This window comes from Scardinius erythrophthalmus (genome assembly GCF_964197995.2).
Source record: "Scardinius erythrophthalmus genome assembly, chromosome: 15".
Lineage (NCBI taxonomy): Eukaryota > Metazoa > Chordata > Actinopteri > Cypriniformes > Leuciscidae > Scardinius > Scardinius erythrophthalmus.
In genome coordinates, this window is record NC_138235.1 from 31,725,086 (window position 1) to 31,749,652 (window position 24,567).

Sequence of the window (24,567 nt, forward strand, 5' to 3'; positions counted from 1 at the left end):
TTGTGCTTGAACACTAAAGGACTTTAACTTTGTGCTTCAGAGAGGCAGAACGTGTCAATCAAAAACATTAAAAGCAATGTGAAATCGAAATTGACCTGATTTACTTTCTTTAAAAATTCCTCTGGTTTTACAGTGCATAACTGATCACCGAATGTTATAATTAATTTTTTTTTTAAAAGTCCCACTTGGTAGTATACAATAAAATCACTATGCAATAAAATCAAATCTGTTTATTTCCCGATTAATATTTTATTTTGAAATGTCACATTTGCACAAGTTTAATGCACTGAAAATTGTAATTTAATGTTGTTCACCTCCGCTATTGGCCAGTTAAAAAGATAGTCCCGCCTCCAATTTCATGGCATTTGTTAAGTTGTTGTATTGGGATTCTCAGGCATAAAACACGAGCACAAATTTGTGTCATTCATAAAATTGCATAAATTAATAAATAGTGATATAAAATGAATCAGTTCTGGACGACAATTTACATATGAACTATGTTAGGTATGAGCTACCAGTCAAAAGTTTGGGATCAGTAAGATTTACTTAATACTTTTATTCAACAATGTCCCAATTAATTTGATCAGAAGTGACACTAAAGACATTTATAATGTTACAACAGATTTCTGTTTCAAATGCTTTTCTTTTGAACTTTATATTCATCAAAGAATCCTGAAAGAAAAATGTATCTCAAAAATGTTTCAACATGGATGTTAAGCAGGCCAAACGATTTTCAACATTGATAATAATAAGAAATGTTTCTTGAGCAGCAAATCAACATATTAGAATGATTTCTGAAGGATCATGTGACATTGAAGACTGGAGTAATGATGCTGAAAATTCAGCTTTGATCACAGGAATAAATGACATTTTTTAAAGTATATTAAAATACAAAACAGTTTGTTTTTTACTGTATTTTTTGATCAATGCAGCCTTGGTGACATAAGAATCTTACAGACTCCAAACTTTTGATTGCTAGTGTAGATTCATGTAATTGTTTCTTTTTTGTCTGTTCAACAAAACACAACATATGTCATAATTAGCTCTACGCTGTATAATGAGTTGCTCTGCGTGTTTTTCCCCCACAGGTGCAGGCTAATGTCGAGAAGGCCTTGACTCTATTTGGTCAACTCCTCACCAAGAAGCACTTCCTTCTGACATTTATCCGCACGCTCGAAGCTCAGCGCTCCTTCTCCATGCGTGACCGTGGCAACGTGGCATCACTCATCATGACAGCTCTACAGGGAGAGATGGAGTACGCTACAGGAGTCCTCAAACAGCTGCTCTCTGACCTCATCGACAAGAACCTGGAGAGCAAGAACCACCCCAAACTGCTGCTCAGGAGGTGGGAGAGAACACACACACACACTCTGATATACAGAGTTGGCTAATCAAAATAGAGGTTGTTTAGTTTTAAAACTCTTAAAGGTACAGTAGCAAAAACCGAATTCTTCCTTACTATCTAAGTATGCTAAAAATAGTATGCCAAAAAAAAGTAGTGTGTCCTAGTGTTTGAAAAACAGTAGGTGAAAAGTCCCCGGATGACTTACTACTTCCGGCGAGATTCTTACGTGTTTAATTCGATTCAATTCAGTAAACTTTATAATTCCCCTGAGGGGAAATTTACACATCACTGCAGCACATACCACACAGTAATAAGGATGTGTGCATTCAATGGACACTTTACTATCCAATGACGCTACGGGAGAGGATTCATGAATGGAAGTGAAGCGAAGCAACTGACGCTGGTAGGTCACGTGATAATGACAACATGGCAGATGTAGTATGTCCAAATTTCATTCATACTACCCATATTCATACTATATAAAGCATACTTTTTTTAACTGCTATGAAGTAAATTCAAATTCAAATGTAGTACCTACTCAGATAGTATGCAATTGTGGGCGCACCAAGGGTCATAGAAAGGGTAGAATATAGTACTGCAAATCTAAATCACGATTTTTGTGCAAGAGACCTTGACTATCATTTTAAGTAGACTTAAAATGCTACAAAATTCCCAGCCTGGGAAAAACACCTCAGATTTTCACGGAAGTCAATACTCTCCATCTCACCCAACGTCAACCCTGATCTTGCGCACTTACCGAAGTGCGCTAATGAGCTATTCAGTACACTTGCCCCACATGAAATACCTGTTGTCCTGCTTCATTCACCTTATCTCCCCTTCACCGTTTTATTAACGAGCATATAATTTAATAATAGGCCCTTATGTAAGGAGGTAATGGGAGTTGGTAAGTCTATGTGAATGCATTATTGAACAGCAGAAAAGGCTTCTGGTGGGCCTGAGGGAGGAAGGAGCCGCAGTTTGCAGCCCGCACTAGCAGTCGCTCTCGTTTGCCAGCTACAGATGAATTAGGAGAATTGAAGTCCATTAATTAAGGCATGCTTTAATTACTTCTGTTCTGGGGAAGCTTTTGGGGGGTCTTCGGCTAGCGACAGGTTGGCCATTAATGGAAGACGTCGCCCAATTACTGTAATTGTCTGGTCTTAATGAAGATTGGTGGTTTGTTTTGGGAAAAAGTGTAGTTTTTTTATCCCCCACAAGTACCACATTAGTGTGTGTTTTTTTTTTTTTTTTTTTTTTTTTTTTTTTTTTGAGAAGGCTTTTATTTACTTTTGGATTACATTTTTATCATATGAATTGGAATTCACATTTCCTCTTTTCCTCTCTGCTTTTAGGACCGAGTCTGTTGCTGAGAAGATGCTTACGAACTGGTTCACTTTTCTTCTGTACAAGTTCTTAAAAGTAAGTGGGTACAGTATGTAGGATATCGTTCAAAAGTTCAAAAGTTTGGGGTCGTTATATTATTTTTAATTTTTTTAAAGAAATCAATTCTTGTATTCAGCTGAGAATCCTGAAAAATATTATCAGTTTCTCAAAAATATTAAGCAGCACGACTAGTGTTTCTTGTGCACCAAATCAACATATTAGAATGATTTCTGAAGGATCATGTGACACTGAAGACTGGAGTAATGATGCTGAAAACTATGCTTTGCCATCACAGGAATAAATTACATTTCAGAATATATTAAAAAATATTTTTCACAATATTAAGATCTTACCGACCCCAAACTTTTGACTAGTAGTGTACAGTACATGCACCAGTGTTTTACGCACTACTGAATCTGCAGTGCCACTTTATATTTTACACCTTATATTTGTGAGCTTTCATAGTTTGATTCACAAGGCTGATTCATTCAACTTGAACTTATGAGCCAGTTCTTCTAAAGAATCAAAGAGAAATTTTGAATCTGTTTGATTTGTTTGAATCCATCTAACGAATCATTGTAGATCTACATTTGTGTATTAAGGGGAGTTTTTTTTTAATCCAATTGACTTTTATCGTGTGGACAAACCATTTGAAACCTACAAAATATCAGCTTTAATATGATTGGTGAGTAAATGACCGAATTTTTGTGTAAAGTCTGTTCCACCCACTCCTGATAAAACAAAAATGCACCCAAACACACATACAAAAACATAAAAATGAATTCCCACTCTTTATTCTACAAGAATAGGGCGACCAGAGAACCTTCCCACCAGTAGTTTCAACATGATTAGACAAATTAAGAAACAGAAGCTGTCTGTCAGGGGTCGGGCAGGTCAAAGGCTGTCCCTAGCGGCACCTTTGCTTCTGAGTCCTCATCAGCTCTTAGCTCCCTCTCCTTTTTTATCCCCCCCCCCCCCATCCTGCTGCACTCCATGACGCCACTCACAGAGCGTGATTGAGCTGCAGGATGTCGCATCCTCCCCTGTCTGTCTCTCTCTCTCTCTCTCTCTCACACACACACACACACACACTCTTACATTAGCAGCTCTCTAGTTTTATTAGTTCAATCATGCAGGGCTCAGCATGCACTGGAAGAATTTTAATCAACAGGAAACCGGTGTCTAGAATACTTTCACATCATAGAAATTCATTTAAAGTTGACACAAATTGAACGTGCTTTTGCATTATTTGACAACATAGAATGTAGTTGTTTGTAAAGGAATAGTTCATCCACAAGATGAAAATGGTCAATTTATTTACAGTACTGTACTAATAATAGACTGATATCAGATGAGTGACCATACATTTTAAATATTAAAATGGAAAGAATTAATAAATAAAATACACATTACACATACATTAACATATATAAGCACAACCATATATAGCATATATATATATATATATATATATATATATATATATATATATATAAATTACTCATATTTTATTGTGTATAGAAATAGTCTCACACAGAGCAGTCATGCTCCTTTTAGACTAAATCAGCCAATTCCAATTTGCTCATTTGAAGTCCGTTTCAAGCTCTGTCTGTTTACAGGCCTCGTTTGGCTCCTCTGCTAACTGACAAAAGTTCAGAAGCAGACAGTTTGTGATCGCTAATTAGCATTAGGAAAAGCGGCGCTGTTTTAGACGGATGGGATTGTGGCGTGAGTTAGTGGAACTGACAAGCTGTTACACCATACATCACCAACACACAGCTTGTAATATCACATATGATGACACTGCTCAGAAAGCACAGTTGAAGCAAACTGACACAAGTCTGTCAAACCTTCCCAGAAATCTCTCTCACAAAGTGCAGTTTTTTGGCCACAGTGGTGCTTTTGAACGAGGTCTGCTCAAGGCTGTGGTGTGGAATAATTGATCTGCTAGCTCTGTATTTCAACAGGATATTTTCCTGCTACTGTTCATTAGCCCTATGGGTGGGTGAGGTCTGTCTATGTGGTCTTCTCTCTCTCGCTCTCTTTCTGTCTCTTTAATGAAGCTAGAGCGTGGGATGAGGTCTAGTCTTTCGGCCGCGTGCGCTGCAGTGGGGGTCTCTAAGAGTGATGTATTCACGCTCCCTCTCGTTAGCAGCTGTCGGCTTAATTAGCGCAGATGCTAACGAGACGTTAACAGCATATGGTGGGAGGGTGGGTGGAGTAAAACAGGATGAAGTGGTGGAGGAAACCAGAGTAACTGTTTCGTGTGGGTTTGCGTGAGGCGGAGGAAGACGGCGGGTTTCCTCGTTTCACCGTGCCCATCATAATCACTGCGCTCGGGGGGTCGGTTGAGGAGGGATACAAGCCTAATGCGTCTCGCATGTGACTGCTCTCCGTAAATCATGATTTACGTGTCTCCTGCATTCAAATTTGACCAATCTTTGGAAATTATATCAGATTTTGACTTAATTGACTTAATTTCTGTCTCAGAAACTCATTCTAATTCATTGTAGCTTCAGAACCTTTGTAGATTCTGCCTCAGAAACGATTAGCAAGTGTATTCATGGTAGCTTCAGATTTTGTGTGGTAATGTGTAAATCACACAATGCGTTTTCTTTGTAATCTGAAGCTACAATGGAAAAGATTGCTAATTGCTAGTTTCTGTCTCAGAAACTCATTACAGATCATTGTAGCTTTTGCCTCAGAAACTAGCGATTAAAACGTTTATTCATTGTAGCTTCAGATTTTGTGTCGTAATGTATAATTCACACAATGTGTTTTATTTATAATCTGAAGCTGCGATGAATAAACTTGCTAATCGCTAGTTTCTGAGGCAGAAGCTACAGTGAATCTGAAGTTACAATGGAGAAGATTGCTAATTGCTAGTTTCTGTCTCAGAAACTCATTACAGTTCATTGTAGCTTCAGATTCATTGTAGCAATTCTGCCTCAGAAACTAGCGATTGACAAGTTTATTCATTGTAGCTTCAGATTTTGTGTGTTGTAATGTAGAATTCACACAATGTGTGCTGTGTAATCTGAAGCTGTGATGAATAAACTGGCTAATCAGTTCTGTAGTTTCTGAGGAAGAAACTAGGGATTAGTGAGCTTATTCTCATACCACAAGAACATCTGAAGCTATATTAAATACGATTGCTAATTGCTAGTTTCTGTCTCAGAAACTTGATTGAAGCTTCATTGTAGCTCTGTAGCTTCTGCCTCAGAAGCTAGTTTATTCACTGTATTTTGTGTGGTAATGTGTAATTCAGATAGTATGTGCTGTGTGTAATCTGAAGCTACAATGAATAAACTGGCTAGTCACTAGTTTCTGAGGCAGAAACTATAGTGATCAGCAAGTTTATTCAGTCACACCATTGTAAAATCTGAAGCTGCAATGAATAGGATTGCGAATTGATAATTTCCCAGAATGTAGCTTCAGATTTATTGTAGCTGCCTCAGGAACTTGTGATTAGCAGGTTTATTAATTGTAGTTTCAGATTTTCTGTGGTAATGTGTTATTCACACAATGTGTGCTACATGTAATCTGAATATATAATAATACGATTTTTTTAAATAGTTTTTTAGTGTTAGTACTTCAACGTATTTAGTTAGTTAGTTGCCAAAGCAACAATTTTAATATTCTGTGTTATTATTATTTTTTTGTTTTACGTTTTTCCATCTAATATATATATTTTATTTTATTTCAGCTTTGTTTAGTTTTTAGTTAACAATAACAACCCTGCTGGTTGGTTGCTTTATATCAACAAAATTGGCCAGAATATGTCACTACATAGACCATAGGTCAGGCTACATAAGGCTAGCGAACTGCTAACGGATGCCTATTTCAAACAGAAACATAAATATGAATTAATAAATATGAATACAAATTCCCTGTGGTCTGTGTGGGTCCTAACGCCCCAGGATAGTGATGGGGACACTATACTGTCATAGAGCACCGTACTTCGGATGAGACGTTAAACCGAGGTCCTGACTCTCTGTGGTCACAAAAAATCCCAGGATGTCTTTCAAAAGAGTAGGGGTGTAACCCTGGCATCCTGGCCAAATTTGCCCAGTGGCCTCTGTCCATCATGGCCTCCTAATCATCCTCATATACTGATTGGCTTCATCACTGTCTCCTCTCCACCAGTAAGCTGGTGTGTGGTGGGTGTTCTGGCGCAATATGGCTGCCGTCAGATCATCCAGGAGGATGCTGCACATTGGTGGTAGTTGAGGAGATTCCCCCTTCTATGTAAAGCACTTTGAGTGCCGAGAAAAGCGCTATATAAATGTAATGAATTATTATAAATATGGATAATTAAGAAACTCACAAGTTGTTTGTTAGCCAGTGAAAAATGTTGATGCTAATGTAGAAATTAGCCTATCAATCCACATCTCTGCCGCCTCTCTCTCCACACCTATCTGTTCATTTCACAAAGGGGTTTAAGTGCTTCCTCCCAATCGTTAACCTCCATCTATCGCTCTCTCTATTCCCTACGTTTAAACTGTTTGTCTTTTTCGAGAGGGGCTTTTTGAGGGTGTGAGAGGCTAATGGTTGTATTGATTGGCAAGTCCTTGTGATTATTTGAAAGCGGTGTGCCATTATAGCCGCTTGTTTTTCACATCTGAAGTGACAGTTTATCAGTAATCAAGTTTTGCTCAATATACAAATCCTGAAATGCATTTTATGTCCGCGTGTTACTATGAAAGGAAAGAAGGGCTATTGATTGCATCATCTTTCACTTTTTATGAGGTGAAAAAAAATTCACGGTGCATGTATTCATGACATTGCGGAGTCCTAACACACTGTTGTTTCTGACTCTCTTTCTCTACAGGAGTGTGCAGGCGAGCCTCTCTTCATGCTGTACTGTGCTATTAAACAGCAGATGGAAAAAGGCCCTATAGACGCCATCACCGGAGAGGCCCGCTACTCCCTCAGCGAGGACAAACTCATCCGACAGCAGATTGACTATAAGACGCTGGTCAGTATACAGTGCACAACATTAGCTCACTCATCTGAAGGACTGAGGATGTGTTTTTATGTCTCTCCAATCAAGATGAAATCAAAATTGACCTTATTTGTATTCTTAATAAATGTCACTAGTCCTGTTGTGCACAACTCATGAATATTGTTTTAGAGGAAAAAGTAATCTTTAATCAAAAGGACTTTTCACACATTAAATAATTAACCCTGGGTCAAACTAAACCCTGGATCTTTCTTGCTTCATGCGTCTCACTGCTCAAACTTTACCCAGGGTCCATTCACTCTGGTATTCATGAGCTGACTTTTCACACTGTACATTCCTAAACCCTGGGATAACATCCTTATTTGCATATTTGTGGTGTCGGTGTCACTGATTGGACGAACGCAACATGCAGCCTGTTTACATAGATTACATGCCCTTTACAGGCTATAAATGTAAGAATAAAATGGTCTCTTCTTCATGCCAATTAACGCAATCATCGTTTGATGTTTTTGAATCTTAAACATTGAAATGACGCAGCATTTCCGTATTGTTAACCCTGATTCTAAATTACGAGTGTGCAATATTCCTTTACCCAGGTGCAATGATAACCCAGGGTTAAGCGCAGTGTGAAAAGCCCTAAAGTGTATTAACTTTAGCATCCTACTTTTTGCTGACCGTTCCTTCTGCTGATTTAACAAAGTCAATGTGCAGTGAAAACCTCCTGACATGAAAGCTTTTCCGAAACGTAGCCAGCGAAATAAAATAAAAAAATGCTATTTAAAAAAAGATTTTTGCTTATTAAATGAAGTTCCAAATGCAGAGCATTCCAAATCAGTCACTTGTGAGATTTTTTAGAAGACAGCGGCCTTTTCAGTGGTGTTTTCAACTTGTTTTTACAGTATTGAGTGTTTTAACTGCTCAAACTAGAAGCTAATGATAAATCGCTCAGGCTGATTTATCTTGACTCTTTTTAGACACTTCATTGCGTGAACCCAGAGAACGAGAACGGCCCGGAGGTGACGGTGAAATGCCTGAACTGCGACACAATCACCCAGGTGAAAGAGAAGCTTCTGGATGCTGTGTATAAAGGAAGCCCTTACTCACAGAGACCCAAAGCTGGAGACATGGACCTTGGTAAGAACTCTTGAGAAACTCTTGAGAAAGAGTCATTAGGTCATTCTAAACCCTGGATAGCAAAATCTTGGCTTAACTTGTTTCATGTTTCACACTATTCAACTCTTTGCCCTGGTTTGCAATTAATCCTGGGCAGTTAGGTTTATACTCTACATTTGGAAGCCCTGGGTTAATGTTCTTATTTGCATATTTATGAGGTCAATAAGATTGATTGGTTTTAATAACTGCCTGTCCATCTCTGAAAATGTTTACATGTACAAGTGAACGTTTCTGTGGCTGTACAAAGCACATGAATATTTAATGAGGTCAACACTGAGGCAGTTTATGATTAGTTGTCTGTAGCTAAGTAATTCGCTGCACTGCATCATTTCACACTGTATAGTGTGTACCTTTGCCGCTGCAGGTGGGGAGGGTTCCATAACCCAGGGTTAAAAGTGGTGCTAACCCTGTTTCGAAATGACAAGAATGAAACGTTGCATAAACCGGGGTTATGAGTGACCTTACCCAGGGTTAAAAAGACGATAACTCAGGCTTAAATGCAGTGTGATAAGCCCTAGAGAGATTTGCAGTTTGGATGTGTGGTTGGCAGAGCTTTTATGATTCAAGATGGACATATCAATGAAATATTGCATGTTAGGTATGTCAATTAATCAATTAATTATTAAATAATTATTAAGTAATCAATCTAAATTTTGACTTTAATACTACAAAATGCATATGGAAGATTCCAAATAAAATATACACATAACCTACTTTTTAATTCCGATAATATTAATATTTTTAAATAATAATTTGTATATATCTATTTATATGTGATTACAATATTTATATATATATATATATATATATATATATATATATATATATATATATAATATTGTAATCACATATAAATAAATATATACAAATATATTGGAAATTAATCATAAAAAATATATATATATAATTTATTTAATTTTTTTAATTATTAATTTCAAATATTTTATAGTAAATTAATTTTATTAAATAAAATTTTTTTTATGCTTAATGTAAATATTGCCATTTATTTTTTTAACAAATGTTCAGTCCACTGAAGTTTAATACATTTAAGCTTTTTAGTATGCATTAAACTCAGTAATATTATGCATGAATAAAGGAGATGATACAGGAAGACTGATAGAGGAACAGTACATAAATTGTATATATATATACATATATATATATATATATATATATATATATATATATATATATATATATATATATATATATATATATATATATATATATATATATATATATATATATATATATATATATATATATATATTGTAATCACATATAAATAAATATATACAAATATATTGGAAATTAATCATTAAAAAAAATATATATATATATAATTTATTTAATTTTTTTAATTATTAATTTCAAATATTTTATAGTAAATTAATTTTATTAAATAAAATTTTTTTTATGCTTAATGTAAATATTGCCATTTATTTTTTTAACAAATGTTCAGTCCACTGAAGTTTAATACATTTAAGCTTTTTAGTATGCATTAAACTCAGTAATATTATGCATGAATAAAGGAGATGATACAGGAAGACTGATAGAGGAACAGTACATAAATTGTATATGTATATACATATATATATATATATATATATATATATATATATATATATATATATATATATATATATATATATATATATATATATATATATATATATAATATTGTAATCACATATAAATAAATATATACAAATATATTGGAAATTAATCATAAAAAAAAATATATATATATAATTTATTTAATTTTTTTAATTATTAATTTCAAATATTTTATAGTAAATTAATTTTATAAAATATTTTTTTTTATGCTTAATGTAAATATTGCCATTTATTTTTTTAACAAATGTTCAGTCCACTGAAGTTTAATACATTTAAGCTTTTTAGTATGCATTAAACTCAGTAATATTATGCATGAATAAAGGAGATGATACAGGAAGACTGATAGAGGAACAGTACATAAATTGTATATATATATACATATATATACACATAGATTTTGATTACTGTGCTAAAACGAATTAATCGACAATTGATAACCTAATTAAATTATTATACAAAATTATTTACAACCCTGTTTCACTTTCTTGTAATCAAATGGCTTTGTTCAGAGAAGGTACTGTCAGCTAATACAAATGTTCAGCTTATCAGCAGCTTGATATAAATGGATGCTGAAGTCACCGTTGTGGGCACCAGGGAAATAGGCACTACACCATATCATCCACAGCAAGATCCCATTAGCTAGAGCAGTTCCCAACATGATTGTCATCTGGCTCAGACTGAGTGATGCTATCAGCTGCAGATCTCTTCTGGCTTTGCTCTGCTCTGCTCCTTGGCAGTTGTCTTTCAGAATCTGTTTCGAAATAAGAAACTGCGACTTCCTCCTGCAACAAACAAACAAACAAACAAACAGGAAGGTTGTTTATTGGAACGGTTTGCTTATAAGAGGCTTACAACAGTCATTCCCATGACCTTGATCAGATCCGTCATTTAGATCTGACCCGGAGTCAGACTTGTCACTCAGCTCCTGTTAACAGCAAGTGCATGTTTTCATATCTTTTCCGCTCGGAAAAGTGACTTCACTCTGCACAGGGAGATTCGGACAAGGTCTGCACAAGGTTATGTGCTCTAAATGAAGCATTTCTAAAGAGGAAAGCTCCCCTCAAGTGGTCAGTTGTCCTTGCTGTGGGAGTAATGTGCGTGTGTACACACATAGCTAGAGTTTGAGTTCAAAATTGTCCCCAAAAGTGAGCTAAACATGACAAAACTGTCTTTGGGAGGCATTTGGGGATGTCCTCAATTGGAAAATGTATTCATAAATAAGCAGCAAGTACTGCTTTTTTAAGACATAAAATGTCACAATTCCCATTGACACACACCTTCATCTTGTTTTCTGTCGCAGAGTGGCGCCAGGGGAGACTGGCGAGGATCATTCTGCAGGATGAGGATGTCACTACTAAGATTGATAATGACTGGAAACGCCTGAACACACTAGCACACTATCAGGTACGGTCACTGTCCACAGCTGAGCAATAATATTAAGGCAAATAAAGATGTCATGGTCAAAGAATGGCTTCTCATGGTCATGGAAAACCTTTTTTATATTGTGACCGCCAGGCTTGGAACGTTATGGAAATGTATTAAAATGTTAAAAGTCATGGACATTTCTGTAGTGATTTTGTTGTTGTTGTGATCTTTTTGGAGACTTTTGTACAAAATAATCTCTTAATTCCAGGGATTGTCACCTGGCATATAAATGGAAGATTATTTTAAAAGTACTTGTGCATTAATCATGAATGACTTTAATAGTCATGGAAACTGGTTGAATATGGTGGAAACACATTTAGAAATGGTCTTGACTACAAAAACATGATCAAGTTAACATTTTATTCAAATACCATACAATACCAGTAAAAAGTATGGAATAATTACGCTTTTTTAAAAAATGTTTATGCTCATCCATGCTGCATTTATTTGTACAAAAATACAGTAAAATGTCTGTCTTTTTCGTTTTAATATTTTTAAAAATGTAAATTATTCGTTTGATGGTAAAGCTGAACTTTCAGCATCATTACTCCAGTCTTCAGTGTCACATGATCCTTTAGAAATCATTGTAAAATGCTGATTTGGTGCTCAATTATTAAAAACATTATTCCAAACTATTGACAGGCAGTGTACATCCATTATGATCTTGAATCTTTGATTTGCAGAGTATAGTGCACTATAGATTAATGATGTAGATTAATGTGTGAGTTATTTGCAGTAATGTTGAGTTCCTCACTGTATTCAGGTAACAGATGGGTCTGTTATTGCCCTGGTGCCAAAGCAAAACTCTGCGTACAACATCTCAAACTCGTCCACCTTCACCAAGTCCCTCAGCAGATACGGTAAGAACTCTGTCTCAACTTCCTGTTTTGATGTTCCCCTCAGAACTTCCACTTCTCGTCTCCTCAGAGACTTTCTTCAGAAGAGTGAGATCACGTCTGCCATATTCACCTGAGAGATTTGTATTTATTGCACCCAGAAGCTCACTGGCCTCCATTTTCCCTTAAAAACGAGGACTCGCGCTAGAATCGTGTCCTCGTGTCTGGATTTCAAAAAGCCGGCAGACTTGATGTGTTTCACTATTCTTTGTGATGATTTTGTTTTGTTTTCCGAGCACTTTGGGTGTTTGTGCGAATAAGAGGTGATGATAGCACAGAACTGAAGGTGTTTTGTTCCTCAACCCAAAAAAAGAAAGCGGATCAGAGGGAAAAGGCTGTTTAATGTCGTCTTTCCTCCTCAGATGCGTGTATCCGTGATTGCCGCAGAATTACATGCACTCAAGCCATGGCTCTCTCATGGCAGACGTCCATTATATTTCCCTTTGAGAGGGGGCTTCATGTCTCGGATAATTCTGCTCAAACACTGGACGCACATTCGTATTGTCGTTCAAGTCGTGTTTCGCTCGTTGCCATGGAAACGGCAGAGGTTACCGCAGTCGCTGTGGTGTCAGAGTGACGCCAATGCGGATCGTTCTCATTACGTGATCTGGCTTTCTTTCTTTTTTTAACTTGATTTCCTGGATATGTAAGCTCATGAAAATACCTTTGAACATTGTTCCAAATCCCTCCACACCCCGCTACAGGAAGTGAATTCATATCTTCAATACCCAAATGAGCTTTCCTCCCCGGCCTCCAGAATGGACATGGTGATAAGAGCACTGGACAGATATGCATCTCCCTGGGCCTCCGTAATGAAGTTTGACACTGGTACCATTAATAATAAACGATGCATTCACAAGCCGTAGGAGAGAACAGAGGAAGTCTTACTTCAGACTGCTCACAGGGTATTTTTATATATTCGTGTCATCCTTTATTACCCTGAGCTGAACATTATATGCGATTTGTGTCGCATTGAGGAACAATATTCATACACTTGCTTATTGCTAGCACCACGCAAGCATGAATGACCTGTTCGACCAGAAACATACTCATAAACATATAGAAACATACATCTGCAAAGGCAGTTTTTTGGCCAGCGGATGACTAAAATGGGGTTTTCTGTGGCGGATTTCAACATCTAGAAAAATATATTTGATACAATGCTGATATATACATAGGCAAATAACATATATATGTTTGTTAAAAAGTTTGGGATAGATAACATTTTTTTATGTTTTTGAAAGAAGTATCTTATGCTATATATATACTTGCGTTATATTACGAATTTCAGTGCATGAACGTCTGCGTTGACATACTTGCGTAGAGTAAGTTTCAGCCATTAGTGTTTGTTTTCCTTTATCTTGTGGTCTCTGTGTTACTTAAAAATGCTCCTTTCCCGGTTTATTTATTATTTATTTGCTTTTCTACTATTATGTTTTTCTAAGCCTTGACTTTTTATGCGGTGTAATATAAAAGCGCTGCGAGAGGCTGAATTAAGCTTACAGTGGCTGTTTCTTTCAAGCACGCCGGCCTGCCAGTCTGTGACTGATTAACTAGACTCCAGACGCGGGACTCTATCTTTCACTCCCACTTGCCACTTAAGGATAGAATAAACCTAAGGGAGTTTTTTGATGGATTCTGCAGATGCAGTATATTCATTGTAGTTTAGGGCATCCACAGGAAATGATCCTTACCCAGAATGCCTTATCCTCAGACAGATTACTGTGCTTAACCATCCATTAGCCAGAGCTCAGCTCCTCTCTGCTCTCATCTTTGATGTGTAACTCCTGGGTATTTAGCAGCCGACTGCTCATCAGATAGAAGAAACCACCGGACTTGATTTACAACCGCCGATGTGACTGTTTTATGCTGTTTATTTTTCGCTTTATATTATATGTATGGGGTCAGTACTGCCTGAGATAACTGAACCTTCCAGATTATGATGAAATAAATGCAATACGCGTGGGAGGCCGTGCGTTACAGTGATTTTAATGCTGTTCGAGTGCCAATAACACCCTTGAACAAGGTAGAATTACTGTAACGCATGGCTTTTTATAGCGTATTGCTTTTATAAAATGGCGGCAGTATCAGGAACATGATAAAACACATCAATGTTGTAAATAGTGAACATGAAAACGCTTATCTTTCGGCAACTATTATAGTTCCTTCACCTAGCAAATGTAAAAATAGAGCTATCCATGTTATAAAATGCTAGAAATTATTTAATGATTGACTCTCTTTCTTTTCAGAGAGCATGTTGAGGACGGCCAGCAGCCCAGACAGTCTGCGGTCCAGGACGCCCATGATCACGCCCGATCTAGAGAGTGGGACCAAGCTCTGGCACCTCGTCAAAAACCACGACCACGCAGACCAGCGTGAGGGCGATCGCGGGAGCAAGATGGTGTCAGAGATCTACCTGACACGACTGCTGGCCACCAAGGTGAGCTTTCATGAAGTTTTCTTATTCATGTTTTTAAGAATTTTGAGGTGCGTTTACTATGCCAGCGACTTTGTCGCTACATGTCACCAGTGGCTGGCTGTTAGGTCACTAGTGGGCAGTCTCACTACTTTTGTGAATGACATTTACAGATGCAACTCCATGTTGTAGACAACCAATCAGTTTTCTTGCCGCTAAAAACCTTTTGGAGGGAAAAGACTCAATATAAATGGAATCATAACATAAACTGCTTAATATTAAAGATGAACGAGAAACAGCAAGTTATTTATGTTATTTATTTACAGCAATGCTATTTATCTGTGGTGAAAGCGCAAGTGCCGGTGTATCTGGGTTCACAAAACCATTCAGTCTCTGAGTTTGCAGGGCAAGTACCACCAACTTCTCTTCCATCTTGCCGTTGACACTCCACTAGTGGTGGATCACGTGCGCTCAACTGACTTTACTCCTAATGCTTGTTGTTCCTGAAAGTCGTTTTTCATTTGCATAAAGTTTAACATTAGTCAACTTTGTTGCGTCACTGGACATTCCCACTTCTGTCTGCAACGGTTGCTGTCCCTGGAAGTCGCCAGCTTTCCATTGAAAATGAATGGGATTAATGGTATTTTGTAACTGCATATTGCTGGTAGTGTGAAAGGGGCTTCAGTCTGTCCATCTTGAAGTTTTGAGGATGATAAAAGATTATGCAAAATTGTGCTTTTATCCTAACCAAATGCAACAAGCAATGATGGACAGAACATTTTGTTGATTGCCTGGTTTCTATTTCTGTTATGCTTGGAAGTCCTGCCCAATGTAAATCTCATTGGTCCAAAATTCTACTTTACATAAATATCAAATATGTTCTGATTGGCCATGATTGTGTCACATCACAGAGTCACATTCAGTGTTGACAGACCACTTGCTTGAATCACGTCATATCGCATCTGGTTAGGACACAATATAATATTCCTGCTATCTCCTTTTTTCTTTCTGTCTACCTCCCTCATTCCTCTCTCTCCCCCTTTCTTGGTTCTGTAGCTTATTGCTTTGCCTCCTAATTGTTAGGCTAGGAAAAAATGAAATCAGAATATGTTTACAATCCTCTCGGGTGGTCAATTTTGATACATAATAAAAAACGATAGATAAATGTAATGCTGTAGCGGAAGAGAACAGCAGGAGACAGGTAATTTGTTGTGGATCGAGTGCTTCATGGTGCGTGGTGACAGATCGCGGAATGAATGCTGGGAAACCACGCGGACTGTGACTGTCTGTCTCGTGTACACACACACACTCTCACACACCAGATTCCTAATCAACACACTCTGAGAGCCACTGCTGTTCTCCCGCTAACAGACATGATGAATAAACCGACATCTCCGATTTTAGGCCTTTAGTAAGTTTTTGCAAGTTGTGATTGTGTGCAAGTAGCCGTTGTGATCAATAGGATAGGTTTAAAGCTGAGAAAATTACATTTTCAGGCTTTTTTAATACAGTGGTTGTCAGCTGGTGGAGAAAAAAAAAGATGTTAAATGCAAATAATAAAATCCAACTAACTATAATATTGTGCATTAAAAATAAAATAGTTTAAAACAAAATTAAATTAAATTAATTTTAAAATAATAAAATACAAATAATTCAACTTTTAAAATAGATGAGAAAATGGTTCCCGAAATCTTGTGTTGATGACATTAACAGTCAAACTCTATGGTATATTTCTTGTTAATATTTGCTCATTGTTGGACTTGTGCAGTTGATGGCAATAAAAAAACATTTCAATATTTATTTTAAATCTGTATGATAAATGTAGGTATTTTTCGGTGCAACCTGATGTCAAAATCTTGGTCGGTTGAGAACCACTGATTTTATGTTTATTTGACATGAAAAATAGGACATTTAACAGGCACATTCATTAAAGGGATCATTGGATGCAAAATTCACTTTTATATGGTGTTTGTATATAAATGTGTCTTTGCAGTGTGTGTGCAAGTTTTAGGTAATTTTCAAGACACATCTGATTTCTCTCACTACAGGGTACGTTACAGAAATTCGTCGATGATTTGTTTGAGACGATATTCAGCACGGCACACCGTGGCAGTGCCCTCCCTCTCGCTATCAAATACATGTTTGACTTCCTGGATGAGCAGGCAGACAAACACCAAATCACAGATTCAGATGTTCGGCACACCTGGAAGAGCAACTGGTGAGGAGCGACGCTATTTAAGACATTAGGAAAAACTGCTGTTTTGTGAAATCAGCTAGATTTTGTTTTCATTATCTACCCATTGCCTTTCCCTCGTCCTCAGTTTGCCGTTAAGATTCTGGGTGAACGTGATCAAGAACCCTCAGTTTGTGTTCGACATCCACAAGAACAGCATCACGGATGCCTGTCTCTCCGTAGTCGCCCAAACCTTCATGGACTCCTGCTCCACATCTGAACACAAGCTCGGCAAAGATTCCCCCTCAAATAAGCTGCTCTACGCTAAAGATATTCCCAACTACAAGAACTGGGTAGAAAGGTAAGTGGGCAGAGATCCTGCTTAAGATACATCTAGCACAAAATTGCCCTATTAGACCTTAATTATAACCTTCAAAGATGCAAATTATTATGCTCATTTGGACCTGCTGTCTTGCCGTCCTGCAGGTATTACTCAGACATTGGGCGCATGTCCGCCATCAGTGATCAGGACATGAGCGCTTATCTCGCGGAGCAGTCCAGACTCCACCTGAGCCAGTTCAACAGCATGAGCGCCCTCCACGAGATCTACTCCTACATCACCAAGTACAAAGACGAGGTAAGAGAAACAAACGCTGTGATCCAAATGGAATACAAGTATTTTGTTTATAAAAAATAGTATGCATACAGTAATGCGCAGTGCAAAAAAAGATTAAATTGGTATACAGTATGTAACAAACATTTCACACACGTTGTCACGTGGCCACACTGTTGCAAGATTCATCTAGTTGTCATCACAGAAATAAATGGTCAATTTTTGCATTAACATTTCATAACTTTTAGCAGAGATATTTGAGCAATATTGGACTCAAAATTCCAGCTGATAACACTTCCAGTTAATTTTGATAATTGAAGACCAAGTTGAGCACATTGCATCGACATGGGATGCACTATTTCATACAGTGTGCTCTGGTTGCACATTGTACATTTTAGCAACTAGGTAGTAGCTATTTAATGCATACAGAAAATTCACTTGCTGTGCACAGTATAAATGCTGCATACTACTTTTCTTTGAAAAATAGTATGTAGTATGTCATTCTAAAGATATTTCAGAGGGAAAGATGAAAAAAAGTATTTCTCCTCTGACTAGTACATCAGAATTCAACCAAAGCAAGCCAGAATAGGCTGTTAAAATGGCAAAATCTGAAATCTAACACTTTTAATACATGGCCACTCAGATACAGGTTTATCCATGTAGCCCTTCACACGTAACGCCATCTGACAGCACACACGAGATCATGTGTCAAAAGCAGTGACTCATTCCAGCCAGGCTGGATAAATGGAGAGATAATGAGCCGCCGAAGGAGACCATTTAGTTCTACCTCATACAGAAATGAGGGAATGCGTGTGTGTGTGTGTGTGTGTTTAGTGAAAAGAAATAGACACGGTGTGTCTGCATAATTATTCCTACATTTACTACTGTTTCTTCACCCATTAAGCAGATATAAAAAAGTGTCCATAGGTAGCACCTAGCCCGTTTTTTTTTTTTTTTTTATGATTTAATTTCCATCTTCCATTTCCTTACTTTCAGGATAGTTTAGTCTAATACAACTCATCAAACATCATCTCTCTGCTCTATGAAACCGCTCTCCCTCTCTCTGTCTGACATTAATACACCGCAGCTGGTTGCGTTTTAAACAGCCGTTTATGTTCATTAGTCTTTATTATCCAGATGCACACGTGTCCACATGAACACCCTCAATGAACCTGCGTGAAAACAGGAGGGAAATCAGCAGTCCATTATCTGACGCTAAGGGTGTTGGAGATTCTTTTCTTTCCCGTTTCCTTTACGTTTAGACGCTTGCTTTTTTGGTTAAACCACACAGATGGGTGTTAGCATCTCTCGCTGTTTCACAACAACTTCTGAAAGGCGTGATCGGCACATTTGTATTTCCATCTAGAGAAAAACATTTACCCAAAGGGAACGATGAAGCCCAGTGGTTAAAGATCTTGCCTGGTAACCAAAAGATTGTAGGTTTGAACCTCAACTTCTTTAAAGTCAACATGAAATCAACATTAGTGCCATGATATGTATTACTACATTTAAATTCGCTCTTCCTCTAAAACAAATTTCCTTTTCAGCTGTCATCAAGATCTCAATTCCCATTGCATAAAATCAAGTTTTAATGGGTTGCGAACACTTTCATGTTGACTTTAAGGCTTTTATGCTGTCTATAAGTCCTCTGGGAAGTTTACTTACGAGGTCAGAAATCGTAACTGTGATATAATGAGAGTTCCAGTGACTTTGTTCAGAATTTGCCGTAATTTTATACAGTGTACAGTATGTACAGTATATTGCTTTTTTGCATCCTGACTACCACAATAAGAATCTTTTAGCACTTGTACAACAAAATAAAGACCAAATACCCACATTAAGTGTGTAATTGAGACTTTTTTTGCATATTTGATCACTGTTATGCTGCCATAGAGAGAATTGTGTAAACGTAAATTTAAAGGTGCAGTAAAAAAGTTTTTTTTTACATAAAAATACCATAATATGTTGGGGGTGAGGGGGGTGAAACAACTGCAGTACCCATTTCAACCACTAGTTGTCAATATTACATACTGCACCTTTAACACAGGCCTCATAAACCAACTAAAGTACTCACTACCCTGTGAAAGCAATTTAATTTAAGGTAATTTCCTCCTCTACAGATCCTGTCCGCGCTTCAGAAGGATGAGTTAGCTCGGCGACAGAGACTGCGCAGTAAACTGGAACAGGTTATCGACACCATGGCTCTGGCAAGCTGAGGACCCCCTCCCCATCTCTCCGCCCACCTCAGCTGGCTCCCTGTGACCTCCTGAGCCCATCCCAGAGCCTCGCCCACACTCATACACACACACACACACACACACATACACACACGCACACACACTAAGCTAACGGACTGCAAGGACAGAAGCAGTACACTGGAGACCCCTTAGCCCAGGGTGGAAATCCTGTTTTATCACTTCCTTTGAACTTAACACGCACCAGAATGTCTCCCTGGACGCCACGTCCAACCAATAGGATTTCGTTTTTCGGATTTTTATCATTTTGGAGTGTGTGTTGAGCCACGCTTGTGTGCTTTTACTCACCAAGGATGTCTTGTATTATGAGCCAGAAGACCTTAAAGCCCACGAAGGATAAAAACAGTGTTTTTTTGTTTTTTAGTAAACGGTATTTTGTTTTAGCGCTTACATCACATCTTTTTTTTTCTTTTTTTGTTTGCTCTTTGGGTTGATCAAAGGACTCACTTGATCCAGTCTCCTGCCACTTGTGTTACTGCTGAATTTGCACAATTTACAGGAACTAAAACAAATGAAAATGATATAAATATATATATAAATGTGTATAGATATATAAATACAACTGCATTTTTATACAAAAAGAGTGAAAAGATGCGTACAAAGTTTTCCATTTTAACATAGAAAAGAATAAGATGAATTTGATATTTGAAACAAAGACTGAACTATGACAAAAAAATATTGAAAAAAAAAATGTCCTGTGCCATGTTTTATTTGAATGTTGTTAGTGCAAAAAATGATTTTCTTTAGATAAAATGTGTTATTATTTTAATGTTGACTACCCTAGTGACTGAGAACTGAGAGTGAAAAAAACAATGTGCAAAAAAGAACAAACTCAGACAAATGTGTTCCCATGTGGTACCTAGTGTTTTTGGAGGGAAATGTCCTCACGAAAAACAAAGGGTTCATTGTTTATTTGGTGGATGAATCTGTGTATTTAGTTTGTACACTTATTTCAACCTTTATTGCTATTATGGGTTTCAGTCTGAAAGACACTTCAGGACATATTCGTTGCTATTCCGTGCAAAAACTTGATCGATAATTAATAATTGGCCCTTTTCAACTTCATTTCTCATTTTAAAAACATGAGCACTCTAAGCCTCTGTAACTTTTGCACAAATCAGTCTAGAATGAAGGAAAACTTGAGATTGAAGAACCGAAGAATGTGTTCCGTTACTGATGATGTCACAATCTGGCATTTTGAGAAGATTCTGTGACATCACTGTAAATGTAGCAAATGTTAATTCCATGCAGTTCCACATCTTTAGCAGCCTCTGGTTTTTAAAAGCTTAAAGTCAATGGTTTTAAAGCCAAATGATCATACGTGAATGTTACATATCCATGAAAACTGGTAGTTAAGCTTAAAGCAAGGTGGTAACGTTCTTAAACGGCCATCGTGTCAGCACTAAGTTCGATTTTTTTTGTGAAGTAGAACCCTTTTAAGGAGTATTTTTAATTTATTTTTCTGTTCAATTTGAGCTTATAAGCTAAATTGCTTCCTTATGCCATTTAAAAAAAAAAAAAAAAAAAAAAAAAAAAACTACTTTTTGTGCTTTGTCTTGATCGTTTTGGTTTTCAACAGTCCACTAACTAATTTCTATCAAGATTGATGATTTGCAGTGTTACAAATACAAATGTGAAGCGATTCTCAAACTGTTTCAGGGGTATCAAGCAGATGAAGTCGAGTTCTGCTTTACTTTTCTTCGCCACCTTGTTTGTTTTGGAGTTTCTCTTTATCTTCTCTCTTGCGAGCGTCGGTAACTCTGTGAGATTGTGTCTGTGAGAATGTGTATTGCAGTGACTCGCTTTCATGTGCTGCAGCAGTTCTCTTAAAGCCAGTCGTGTTCAAACAAGAGAAAGCCTTTCCTCCGTTGGCTTTCCACTGAGATTAAAGCAGATGTAGACTTTCTGAGATGTGATAGAAACATCTTTGAAAGATTTAGGTCAGAAATCTAATGAGAGAGAGTGAGTGAGACGCACGAAACCGAACGTTTGACGGGTTCTCGCTCGCTTTACCTCAGCTATACATCAGGGTTCATTCCAGCTGGGAAAGTAATACAGAATCACTCTTTTTACGCATTTATTTATTTTGGGATTAAGGTTTACGTTATTGATTTTATGCCATCGCGATTTCTCCTAATCAACCGGGAGCAGGTCTCCACAAATCTCTAGAACGGTAAAGACAATCTCTCTTTAGATTCCAGATGCTCACCTGTAGGAACTGCTTTCGTTTTCAGCACAGATGTCAACCGAAAACGAATTAAATCGGTGTTGGATTTGTTTGCTTGTTTGTGTTTAGCTCTCATAAACTCTTAGTGATCATTTCTGTCATCAGTTTTAGTGCAAGATCAAGTTACATGGAAGGAACCATGGATGAAGTAGCTAAATAGATAGATAGACTTCCTATCTAACTGGACATACATACTACTGTCTTAATTTTAACAGTAGAAGGATGTATAGCATTACAGGTCAGGTGACTCGGACCCTTCTTTACGTCAGTATGTTCAGTTCATTTTCAGTAGATGAGTTTCTGCATGCTTCCACATTACAAAATGGTTGGAGAATACAAGCATGCTGTTCTACTTTCATTCCAAAGGCCGATAATGTTCATTCTACATATAATGTACGGTCTGGCCATGTGTTATTTTTTCTTTTACTATTGTCATTTTCTGGATGGGAAAATCTCGATGTGCTTTGTGCTTTGTTAGCAGGACTTTGGTGTTGGTGATTGTAAAGCAGCTGGTGGCATTGTAATGTCTCAGGACATGTGTTTCACTTTGATGTCGTCTTTGCATTTCTTTTCATTCAGTTTGTTTTCATGACGAGTGCTATCTTTGATTTTCAGTCGTTTTTAGATGTTGAGTTGTGGAACATGTGGAATTCTTCAGAGATATTCTAACATTTCAAAGATTTCGCTGTGTAAAGTATTTGAGTGATGCCTCTTATTTTGCGACACTTGTTTTAAGAACTACTTTGAGTACAGGAACTAACAAAAAAAGACGTTGTAGAGGGAAAACAAGCCGAAGAGAAGGTGTTTCAGACTCACAGAGTTTTCGTTTCGCACAGAGTGCCTTGTCAACTCCTCCCTCGTTTTTGTCATTACCCAGAGTCCATCTCTTTCCATACGCCTCTTTATCGTTGCTGGCCACGCCCTCTTTCTTAAGCTCCTCCTCAGTCCAAAAGACCAATCCGGTTTTTGATTTCCGCTCATTGTGTTTCCAGATTGAAGAAACAATCCTTTTTTGGAAGGATGAATTCATTTAAACGTAGGAGCAAAATGTGAGCATGTAGATTTCAAAGAAAACGAAAACTAAAGAATTTTAATACTTTATTAATTCTGATACCTTTTGAAGAGTTTCAGACTTGAATCAACTGTGACAGGTTGGCTGTTAAATGCTCATTGTGTAAATATTGTGCTCTTTCCTATTTTGCAAATTTATTATGTGTAAATAAACATGCATCAAGGAGAGATTAAACATTTTTCGCTAAAATTGCTTGTGTCCCTAGTCGTCTTATTCTAATTTATCATGCTTTTTTTCTGTCTAATTTGATGATCTTTCTAAAGGTACACATTTCACATTAGTGAAACTTTGTAGGCAAAAAAGGTTCATTGTCAGTAGTCTAGTGATGCATGAAGGTTGCTTTCCAACAAAAAGCAGCTTTAGCAGCGAATTTACAGTACTGTGCAAAAGTCTTAGGCATGTTAATATCCCCATTAAAAAAATGGTTTTAAGTCAGTTATTTATATCTTTTGCTGTAGTGTGTCACTAGGAAATATCAGTTTACATTTCCAAACATTCTTTTTGCCATTAATTGTAATAATCCAGTGAGATTTGTGTATGCACAAGGAGTCTGACAACAGCCGGTATGATTGATCTCACCATCATCGAGTCCGTCTGTGATTACATGAAGAAACAGAAAAAACTGAGACAGACTAAATCCAGAAGAACTGCGGGAACATCTCCAAGATGCTTGAAGAAACCTTCCTGCAAAGCTACCTGAAAAACTATGTGCAAGTGTACCTGGACAAAAGCCGTTTTTGCCTTCATTCAAAACTCCCAATTCAGATTCCTAATGAAATGACTGGATTTCGAATGTAAAATTTTGTCAACTAACAGGAAATGTGACCACACATTAAAGGATTAGTTCCCTTCAGAATTAAAATTTCCATATCATTTACTTTAATCTTTCTTTAGTCGATAAGAAATTAAGGTTTTTGAGGAAAACATTCCAGGATTTTTCTCCATATATAGTGGAGTTCAACAGGAACCAACGGGTTAAAGGTCCAAATTGCAGTTTCAATGCAGCTTC

The 24,567-nt window shown here is 37.1% G+C and overlaps 1 protein-coding gene across 2 annotated transcripts in view; it reads left to right on the top strand.

Annotated features, from left to right (window-relative positions):
* The window catches only part of plxna1a (plexin A1a), a 203,048-nt gene extending 179,311 nt beyond the window's left edge, over positions 1-23,737 (top strand). For both annotated transcript variants that reach the window (XM_081387663.1, XM_081387664.1), the window contains exons 22-32: positions 1,089-1,345; positions 2,698-2,764; positions 7,560-7,706; positions 8,666-8,825; positions 11,782-11,885; positions 12,670-12,766; positions 15,052-15,242; positions 17,267-17,436; positions 17,540-17,752; positions 17,878-18,028; positions 20,125-23,737. In XM_081387663.1, the coding sequence (XP_081243789.1) occupies positions 1,089-1,345; positions 2,698-2,764; positions 7,560-7,706; positions 8,666-8,825; positions 11,782-11,885; positions 12,670-12,766; positions 15,052-15,242; positions 17,267-17,436; positions 17,540-17,752; positions 17,878-18,028; positions 20,125-20,220 (1,653 nt within the window). In that variant the 3' untranslated portion in view covers positions 20,221-23,737. The remainder of the gene's footprint in view (positions 1-1,088; positions 1,346-2,697; positions 2,765-7,559; positions 7,707-8,665; positions 8,826-11,781; positions 11,886-12,669; positions 12,767-15,051; positions 15,243-17,266; positions 17,437-17,539; positions 17,753-17,877; positions 18,029-20,124) is intronic.
* The last annotated feature ends 830 nt before the right edge of the window (positions 23,738-24,567 follow it).